The following is an 11350-nucleotide window of genomic DNA, read 5'->3' as shown; positions in this document are numbered from 1 at the left end:
TCCCAATACCGGCACAAATCCCCGCACATTTCCCTCGTCCGCTCGTCAATTGATATCTTGACCGACCAGATATATTGATCCGCAAAAATAGGCTGACTGCAGCACATGTCCTGACATCTGGGCTCCAGAGTAAGTAGCTTACACTCGCCGCGCTCCCAATACCGGCACAAATCCCCGCACATTTCCCTCGTCCGCTCGTCAATTGATATCTTGACCGACCAGATATATTGATCCGCAAAAATAGGCTGACTGCAGCACATGTCCTGACATCTGGGCTCCAGAGTAAGTAGCTTACACTCGCCGCGCTCCCAATACCGGCACAAATCCCCGCACATTTCCCCTGTCCGCTCGTCAATTGATCGAATGTCTTTCTTGACAACTTTCCGCGGATTTTGTCGCCACCCTGCTTATTGTCGACTAGATGTAACTGTTCTCAGTGTAACTGAATACGACTAAAGCGTAAGTCAAAGGTATTTTCGCCAATTTGCTATAGAAGGGTTTAATTAGTGGTTTTCTTAGATAACATTTAGTAGGCCCTAATATTTAAACGTATTACTGACTTGTATTAATTACTGTAATGTTTGTAGTAGTTGTAGCGTTTTTTAATTTAGTCACTTGTACTTTTAATGATGTTTGGGCACAAACTATTGTTTTTAATAAGATTATTCTTTTTTAACCTGTTAAACTGGAAACTTTGTTTTTATTCTTTATTTTAAATATTACTACTATATTAAAATTTGGTCATGTATTTATCATACATGATAGCCTTGTTTAAGCCTTTCAGCACAATAATAAATTCCTAAAAAAAGTAAATATTACTTGTGAACGAGTACTGCGCACCATTAATATTCAAACATGTTTTCATTGATATGACATCCAGAGGAAAGCCAATAATGCAGTTCGAAGAGAGGAAAAACAAAATTTTGTCTCCATTGACTACGTATAGACTAATCAACAAACAATAAAAGTGAAACACGTAATTTGAATAAACTGGGAAATTTATCCGTTTATTACTATTATTTATGGCAAAAGGTAGTATTATTTCGATTTTTTTCATAATTTAAAATGATTTAAATACAAAATTAACCACAGCGATTGATATTTAATAATTACTTATTACCGTTCCTGTAGTACCCATAAGGTTACCAAACAGTTGATTCGAGATAAATGAATCTGAGGAGTTAATTATAACCGATTCGAGTTTGGCGCGCCACCACGCATCACCTTACCGCGCGAGTTACAAGAACCGTCGCCAGGGTGCGCGCACCTCTGTGCTGTAGCCGCATCCAAACGCTATCTGTGGAAAAATTAAAAAACTCCCCATGCGCGCGCGACATCCCGCCTCGCCTCCCCGCACCCTGACCCCTTCCCCGCCTGGCGACGGTTTTTATCGGGGACGTTATTCAAAAGAAAGCGATAGCGAGACCGAGGTGGCGGCTGCGGCGACGGTGTTGCTACCTGGTGGCAGGATGCAGATCCTTCGGTTCCGGTCGTCCTCACTTCACGCCGCGGATCCTAAGGTACCACATCTCTGTCCTCTCACATCATCCCCTTGAGGCGGCATGACAAGTTGTAGACATTACGTCTCAGAAGAGAAATTCTAATTTTAAAGAATGTTAAATTAAATTAACATATCAGAAAAACAACCAACAAATATTTTGGTATATGTCTTTAGTAATTTTTTTATTATATAAAGATATTTGTTTCGGTTTTGAAACTAATGAAATCTTGTACTGGATCTTTCTTTACACAGACAAAACTACAGTTCATTAAACTACCCTTGATTGGGTTTTAAAAATTTATCAAACTTAGACGTGTTTTGGCATTATCTCATCTTCACAGCGTAGGAATAAAATGTGGCAAATAAATAAATGTTTTTTTATTTAAAAATGTGAATGTAACATTCTATTTACATGTAAAATTTATATTTTGGTGATACAGTTTAAATTTTTCACTTTGTTCTATTTCAACATTTTAATTTTAGCCTACATTAAATAGATTTTGTTTCCATTTTGGATATATTTTATATTTACGTTGAAACTTTTGGTTATATCTTGACTATAGCTTAAATAGTTAAGCTTTACACTTTTAAATTAAAAATCTCTTAATTCAACTTTTTATTCAGAAAATTATACTTGCTGCTAGTATTAGTCTATTAATATAGCAAACTGAACATTTAATGAAACGTAACATTAAATTAAAGGTCCTACACATAAAACTAGAATTTTTAAATATCTAACACACTTGATAGCAAATTTATTATTGCGATTGTTTTAAGTGACATTAAACTTGATTTTGGACCATTGCAGTTATCAAAAATATGTGTATAAAATAGCCTAATTCAACAATTCTGAGGTTGAGCTGCAGATCTAATTAAAAAACTTGTTCTCTTTTGAACACATAACTTGTACTGCAAAAGCATATCAATATGGAAGTAAGTTTCAATAGATTATAACTTTTTATAACTCTTTTGCAGTTTCCGGCTAAAAATGAAGTTTTCCGTTTCTCTCTCGTCCATTCATCTAACACTATTATAGAAATTCTGTCTTTCAAATGTGATTAGTATTTTTAAAGGCATGCTGGTTCAGTTAAATTTTTAATTTGTGGGAAAATCACCATTTACATTTTCAGTATTTCGTTACGTCCTCGCATTTGTATCCTATATACAAACACTCGGCATAAAATTAATTATTAAAAAATTAGTTATTATATTTTAAATGAGATTTGGCTGAGGTCCCTGGTATTTCTAAGAAAAATTCAAAAGCTGTGATTGAATAAATGTATTCTCTTTCCTAATAACATTTACGTACTCGTACTTATACAGCCTACTAATTTTACAGTTGTGTAGTAGGCCTACGCTTAAAATCTTAGGTGTATATCTCTGCTTTGATTATTAATTGATAATAATCGAAGATCAAGCCATGATCATTTATAACATCACCTTTAGTTTTAGAGTCACGCCTTCTGCGTTTGGATCTGTATAATCAACAAGAATGTTGTGTTTGCAAGAAGGCAATGTGATACGTTAAATATGGCTGTTATAATTATTTCTACAAACTCGTGCAGGCCCCCACATTCACATAGCGATATGGAGTAAGAGATTTGTGGAGAGCCAACATCATCCGATGTCGCTTGCTCGGTCGCTCTGGAGAGAAAGAAAGGTTTCAACGTGAAAATGATTGTCGTATAAATCGATCAATGATGATGCAGCGGGACCGCGAGGGAGAGTCCCCCCTTGAGTGTACGCAATAAACAACACTGACTCACGGAGCGTGGATCGCGATCGCGATCTTCTTCTGGAATAAAAACACAGTTAAAGGTACATTTAATTTAACTTAACGCGATGTATTCGTTTCTCTTTGCGTATTAACGTAATGTAGGGAAGACCCTATTACGAAAATTCCCGGAACGGCTTGTGATGGTTTAAGTTATTAAAGTATGTAAAACCCAGCACAGCAACGTAAGACGTAGAGGAATGTTTGTACCACGGTTACTTTTCACATGTATACTAGTGATCCAAATAGATACATAAACATATAATATAAGTTAAATAATATGGTTGTTGGAATTGAGACAAGTTTACTAGTTATTACATAAACATAAAATTTATACAATGGTCAAAACGTAGGTGGGCATTTATTTATTATTTTTTAAACTAGATGGTAATCTGTGTAGTAAATAATAGAAATCATGCGTGGAAAAGATACATTAACTCTAACAAAATATACTAAAAATTATCTCTTAATTGAAATTAAAAATTGCTGTGTTTTGATTGGAAGTCCCTAAACTTATATTTTTCACTGCTAGCAAAAAACAGCGTTTTTAGTGTATAATGGTGTTTTACGTGGACCATGTCTATTTAAGATTTATATACATAAACCTGTAATATTCTAATAATGATAACCACATAATATTCTTACTTAAGACTTTTTTACCGTTTTATAAACATTTATTTATCAGTGATCTCCATACCAGCTTTGATCAAGTCGAATAAATCAAACAATAGGTACCGTTTGGTTTCATTAACATCTGAGACAAGGAGATCGAGATTTAAATCATGATTTATTTTCTAGTTTGTAACTAAAACTAAAGTACCAAAAACTAAATTTGTTATATCAAAACAAGAAGGTAATAATACCGACAACAATAATATTGGACTAAAGTATGACAATGGTATGGCTGTGTAGAATAAAACGTGCTAATAAACTAATTTCAAACGTTAAAATAATCTGGTACAGAATCCGTGTATAGGATTTTACGTTATTCCTTCATTAGAAATAAACGTAAAATTAGCGAGCCTACGGTGTAAACTGTGTTAAATTAATAATGCATTGATTTCAGTTGTTATATTTATTATAATTTGCTACAATACCATTATTTTTTGGTGATTTTTTTTTCTTTGTTCTTTTTATTATTTAAGAATATATTACGATTGGTTGTACTTGTGCGATACAAATGGTGAATATGACTTGTTAGAAATGTGTTTTACTAAAAATTATCGAGCGTACTAAAGTAATTGGCTACTTATCCTTAGTAAACTAGTTATCCTGAACTTAAAATTTGTCAACACGCCAAATTATGCGAAATATACTACACGTTGTTCAAATCATTTTGTGAAAATTCTGCTTTTGTCGTGACAAAGTTCTGATTTTACAGAACCCATAGTTACAAAATTATAACAATCACATTACTGTAGCCGTATAAAAGTGATGAAAGTCATTTCAAATAAATTATAAATACTCAAGTCTTTGTTGTTTGTTATTAGAGCTTCTCATTGGTTCCGACCGATGTTAATTGATAATGCGAGAAACTATTATTTCACCTTTTAAAAACTACAAACATTTTGTAAAAGTGAGCATGGATGGATAGAAGAAATTGTTTGTGACTGTGATGTCCTCCCCCTTTCACTCAGTTTTCCGATTAGGCAGATGACATTATAACATGTTCACCATTTTACAATGAGTAGCTAGTCATGAATGATGAAAAATAGTTAAGTATTATGAGGAAAGGATGGATGTACACAAGACAATTCTCCGGTAATAAGTATTGTACATTATACAGCAATTGTGTAACCCTTTGAATATAAAGTGGCACTTTTTTATGATGGTCAAATTTGAGGGAGAAATATGAAACGTAAAGCAATCAAGATAAGTTCCTCTTTAGGCCCAGCTAATACTCTCTGTCCTTTGACATACGAACAATAATGTTGAACTGCATTTCACACTAAAGTTTGCACCAGTAGAGATTTTTCAAATCTTACACTACATTAAAGCATTTATTATCTTTGATTACATATTTAACAGCATTCTTGTGTTAGTTAATTTATTTTTTAATGCTGAATATATATTGGTCCATTCTTCCCAAAACCTTTATGTTCTGATTTTTTTGTATTTCAATAATTCAAAGTTATCAGATTAGTTCCATAACCATATTTCGAATTTAGTGTAAAATTATTTATCTCGTTACTTCAATGATAGTGTTAATGGTTCTGTCAGTTCTGGTTCACTCGCCCTATGGGTTCTCCACTTATACAGATTTCCTTGTAATCATTAATCAAATTAAATTTCGGTTTAATAAAGTGAGCATTCAACGTAAAGGAAATGTGGAGTTTTTCCAACACAGAGAGTTAGGCAAGCGAGTAGCTGAAATACATTCCTAAGATTTATTACAACTTTACTGTTTCTCGGCAAAAATTAACCGTTATGTACAAAATCTGTCCCACCTATCTGTAACCTATGTCTCGAACTAACTTACACCCCAAGGACAACCGAAGAAATAATGTTGATAAATAACAAATATACTTACGATATTATAATAGTATACTAAATAAGCAAATGTTGTCGTTTATTATACATACAGAATTCTATACAATATGCTTACATTACATGCAGAGTCCATGCCATTTACAATCTAAGGCTTTTAACGCATTTTTGGGCCTGGATTTATAGAAAAAAGAAACCAAAGTTTTAAAACTTTCTTTATATTTTATAACTCAATAAATTGTCTAATAAAATAACTCAACCCGCACTATTTTAAAACCATCTAAGTAAATAAGTCACTAAGTAACGCTAGTGTTATAATAGTATTACTTACTAAGCTTAGTCTAAGTGAGATTTATCTGCTTTCATGTTTCTGTTCAATAATTTAATTGAAGCAGATTTTTCAACTTTAAAACCAAAATGTTTTTAATCCAACATCGGCTGGACTTTTCCTAAGCATAATACCCTATTTTGTTCATTACAGTCACGAGAAACACTTTATGATGCAATATATTTTTAATTTATAATAGTATTTTTAGGGTAGATTAAGTATGAGTACTTATATTTCGTCTAAATAACATCATCGTAGTGTGAGTATTTCAAAGATGAGTTTCTAAGTTAAAATCGCGTCATTTATTTTAACGACTTTCGCAGTTTTAAAAATATCTTGAAATTTACCATTCCGTACTCTAATTATTATTCTCATAAACCAATTACATCACGAGCAAAGCCCAACACCGACCGGTTAGAGTTTTTACTTGTTTACTGAAAAGAAAGCTGCAAGTCATGTTTGGACACAAGAAATATGACCAGACTCTTAATTAACGTATGACAAGGCAAGAACGCGACATAAATGACAATTTTAACTTCAGCGCTAACATCAATATTCATCTTTATATGCTATTAAAAAGTACGGTAACGTGGATTTTACGTAATGAAATGTATCAAGATTACTAATTTCTATTTTTTTCATGGCCTAGATTTTGGTTGTTTTGAGTAATTATACATTAACTGTCCATGGAATTTTTGTAACGATCTTAATTTTTATTCTACGTTTGTTTTATGCAGAAACGAGTGTTTGTCTGACATTATTATTTTCACATTGAAGGTAATATTATTAATAACGATGTATATATCGCCATTAGTCGTATTAAAACTAACGTCTACCACAAAATATAGTCTAAATATTTTCGATCAAATCATTCTCAAATATCAAATTTATAGCAATTGCAGTGGAGAGAACACTAATATCCTAAGTAAAGCAAAATGTGCTCCAACATATCCATGAAATGTACAAGTTTATGACAGGTTTGTTTACAGTTTAAAAATCACCTTTAATAAAGTATAATTTGTAGGAGTATTTTATTAATCCAACGCAATCGATCTTCCATTTTTATGACTATTTCCCTTCAAAAATTAAATTAGGGGATATTACTCTCCATGTTCGTTACACCACTACCTTGTAATTTTGTCTAAAGAGCGGATTTTGTAATATTTCAAATATATCTTCATGAATTTGTCTATTTCACAACTATCCATTCAAAAAAGTATACTAACGTACACTAAACATTTTAACAGTTAGCCTATAACACTTCTGGAAATTAGATCCCTAGATTTACATATTACTTTGTGTTTTTGTTCTTTAGATGTTTGAAGGAAGGTCCATAAGTAGTAGTCTATTTGCATATCTGTGTAGATGTGCCTGTAGGAGCGATCCACACTCCTGGCGACTCGTTCCCTAATTCATTTATTGTGATATAGGATACTTTTTTGTAATCTGTACAAAGACTTTATTTAGAACCATATCCATAATATCAGAACCAAGCACTTTATAATTTTTAAACCATATAAATGGATGGAACTCGGAGAAGAAGAAATACTACCATCCAAAACCTTTGGAGATAATTTGATTCATATATGGATGGAGGTATTATGACATAGGCTATACAGTTAGGTTCTAGCTCACTATAAAAAGTTGTGTATTTTTAACTGTAAATTAAGAGGCTAGGATCAACTTGCTTAAGAAAGAGAAAATACCAATGAATTTCTTCAAGGGGATAGGTAGTTTGAAGTAAAAATAAATAAATAACTAGACATTCTTTTTTATTTATTTATTTTTCTATTCATACCATAATATTTAAGTCCATCTCTTAATAGAGTATTTTACAACTCTGCATCAAAAATGTTCAGTTGAAGCAAGAAACATTTGTTGATGTCTTAAGTTATTTTAAATATTTAGCTATCAAATATCCTATTTAATTTCAACTCACGATTGGAGGAATAGTAAGAAGAACTTTTATGAAAAACAAATAACTAAAACAGCTAAAACATTAGACTCAAGTCAAAATGTATATATTATTATGTAAGTTAAATTATAAGGATAAAGGAATATTATAAGAAATCGTTATTAATTTTATTTACAAAAGGTTACAAAAAGGTTCTATTGTGCACCGTATTGCATTGATTGGTAGTTATGATAAATTGTTTTCGAAATATTAGGCTTAATAAATTAGGTTTGGAAGAAAATATTAATTTTTAAAAATTTACAATTAATGTTTGTATTAGTTAGGTACGTTAAGTTAAATTTATTATTGACTTATTTATTTAGAGCTGATTAACAACATTAAACCATATAATAACCACAGAAACTAAAAAGAAAAAGATTAGTCTGTACAACTTCTGATTACTAAAAATCGTAGAAAATAAAGATAAAATATATCAATTATAATCTAGGCCTATACAAATCTTAACAAATCTAAGGCCTGTTGTAATTTTCTACCTCTAACTATACAAAAATTATGCCCGTGCTGTAACATTTCATCCGAACTATATTATGTAATTATTAAATATTTTGTTACTAATGGGGTACATAACTTAATTATAAAGTATTTAAATGTTCAGTTTAAAAGTTTTTCTCAATTTTAGCAATGCAGATGTTGTGTGTGTTACTGCAGAGCTTCAATAATTGAAGGAAGAAATATACTCTACGGTCAACATCAACACACATATATACGGATCACTAACTTAACTTGAGGTCATATAAGAGGAACAAACTTGTTCATTGCGGAGTTCTTATTTTGTCCAACAATGATTTTTTTATATTCATTTTAAGAATCAATAAGGTCGACATATTATCGATTTAGTGACACTTGTTTTAGACTAATGATGCATGTTACTTGTTAGCGTTAATCTTTACTGTGGAAGACTTAGGCCTATTAGTAATAATTTACGATGTATGTAAGTGTACTACAAAGACGCCTATATTTTACATAGCTCGTAAATTATTTTAAAGATAAAGGTTTTTTTACTTTAATTCTCATGTAGAAATCTTACAACAGAATTTAAACATGTTCTATTTGCTGAAATATGATTCTGGTTCTCAATTCGACTCTGTTATTTAATTTAAATGTACATCCAGAATTTTGAATTAAATTTAAAAAAGAAAATTAATTTTCTTACTAAGAACTTCTTAATTCCCAAAAGGACGTAGACCTACATTTCGCGCAGATAATGGGCAACGTAAGTAATGTAAGCTAAATTAATATGTAAATATTTTAAATACTCCAGAGAAATTCGTACTTTAATTGTCGTTCATTACTATTGATACTAATACTAAGTGCTATTTTTATCCGAAGATTTTGTTGGCAGAAAAATTGGAAGTCGTGAAAAGTTGCAAGTGTTTCCTGGTAAAATTTGACGAAAACGATCGTGTAAGTGAACGACGACGAGAGGACGAGAAAGACAAGGAAGCGATAACGTGTGAAGTGGCTTGCGACAGGAGACGATCATGTAGTACAAGACTGCAAGGGTGAGAGCGAGAGGAAAGGTGTGTTGATTGAATGGCTAATGTAACCGATAGGGTAGTGGGTAGAGCTGTACGGGCACAGTGCTCTGATAAACATGTAAACACAATCTAGTGTACAGTAAGTGTAAGTGTGCAGTAGCGCGGCGAGGTCGAGGCGGACAGTGAGGGAACTAATGTAGATTATACCTGTATGTGGTTACAGTGATTAATATGCGTGTACAGTAGACTGTAGAGTAGAGGGTCAGAAGGAGACGCCATTGATTCGTCGTGGGGGCCAGGGAGGCATGTCGAACAAGGGGGATCTATCATCGCCGGAGACAGAATGACACGATTGGAGGGCATCGGGCGGGGGGCGGGGCGAGATAGTATCGCCGAACCTATCACGACGCCGCGCGACCCGCAGAAAAAAGAGAAGCGAAAGAGGGGAAAAAGTCGACAGAGCGGGAGGTTTTTCAATCGCGTGGCGGGGGGAGGTGGGGCGCGCACAGACACGAGTAGCTTGTTGTAGTTTGTGTGCATTTTGTTGTGAGACCACCCTCAGCGCCGCGCCTCGCCACGCCGCCAAGGTTCTCGACGCAATCGATGCTTCTTCCTTCTACGTCTCGGTAGCCTACTGACTGTCTATCGTCTTTCGCGACACTCCGTTCTACGCGTTCCTCGCAGTCGGACCACAGCACGTACCGTACTTATCTGTGCGGACGTGTAACATCGAGCGAGCGGAGACGGAATCTTCGTCGTCCGGCGGGCAAAAACCACGACAACTGGACGAGAGGAAGACAAGAGGGGGAGGAAGATAGCGTATGGTGGGGAGTCGGAGGGGGAGCGGCGGGGTGGGGAGAGGACAAACTGACGAACAAGGCGATACTCACACAAAACAGAGTTTCTCCTCCCCGAAAAATCGCTTTTTTCGGCGGGGGTTTTCGGAGCACGTTATCAGAGTACCCCCTCCGCCGCCGCGCGACCGACCCCACTTCCCCGGCAGCGGCTCTCTCCCACAGTGTGGACGCGGCGACCGGAGAAAAAATTCGATCGTACAGAACTTTGAACATTATATTTCATTCGGCAAGTGATTGCGTGGGTGCTCACGCGGCGGGCGGTATAGTGCTGGTGGGGGTGCGTGTGTGTGTGCTACAAACATGCGTCACGTGGTACGTCTACAAGTGAGAGTTTACGATGACTGAAGTGAGAGGACCGGACCGTGCCGCCATGCCAGTGATAAGCAGTGATAAGGACATGGCCAGTAATGGATATGCTGTTGACGAGTCGCTGACTGAACTGTGAGACAGAGATTGGACTGGGTTCGACCCACAGAAGATGTCCACTTTCCCGCTCAGAGGCTCGCCAAACAATCAGGTCAGTGTCTTAGATACGGTTTGAGGTTATGTTTACATAATGACGCAGACCACTCATCACCACAAGCGGCGCAATGAGTAAAGTAGTAATTTCAACCTTTCAAATTGAACTTATTCTCAAAATAAACATAGGCCTACGTTCAATTTTGTTGAACTGGCTATTAAGTGTCAAAATGATACCATTCTCATTATTCTAGATGACAACTTACATAGTAGGTACATTGTAGGACATTTTTATAGGTAAAATGTTATTACTTAGGCGTACAAAAAAGAAAATTAAAACCATGTTTGGATCGTGACAGGGGTGGTTTGATAGACAATTTAAGGTCAAAACTAGGTTTTGGCCATGTTAATAATGAATCTTTTAGAAATATCACATACAAAACAGCTTAAGACTAGATAAACATTTAATTTAGCCACTTCCTGGTATTTGT

At 34.5% G+C, this 11350-nt stretch overlaps 1 protein-coding gene across 2 annotated transcripts in view; it reads left to right on the top strand.

Moving 5' to 3' along the window:
• The first annotated feature begins 1416 nt into the window (after positions 1-1416).
• Positions 1417-11350, top strand: part of LOC124365766 (iroquois-class homeodomain protein IRX-4) — a 94222-nt gene continuing 84288 nt past the window's right edge. Inside the window, exon 1 of one of the 2 annotated variants that reach the window (XM_046821773.1) lies at positions 1417-1520. In XM_046821773.1, the coding sequence (XP_046677729.1) occupies positions 1470-1520 (51 nt within the window). In that variant the 5' untranslated portion in view covers positions 1417-1469. Of the gene's footprint in view, positions 1521-9965; positions 10918-11350 lie in introns of those variants that run through there. The other variant, XM_046821778.1, reaches the window with a different exon arrangement.

The sequence above is a fragment of the Homalodisca vitripennis genome, chromosome 1, assembly GCF_021130785.1.
Source record: "Homalodisca vitripennis isolate AUS2020 chromosome 1, UT_GWSS_2.1, whole genome shotgun sequence".
NCBI lineage: Eukaryota > Metazoa > Arthropoda > Insecta > Hemiptera > Cicadellidae > Homalodisca > Homalodisca vitripennis.
The sequence above is the reverse complement of the archived record's forward strand: the minus strand, read 5'-3'. Positions and strand labels throughout refer to the sequence as shown.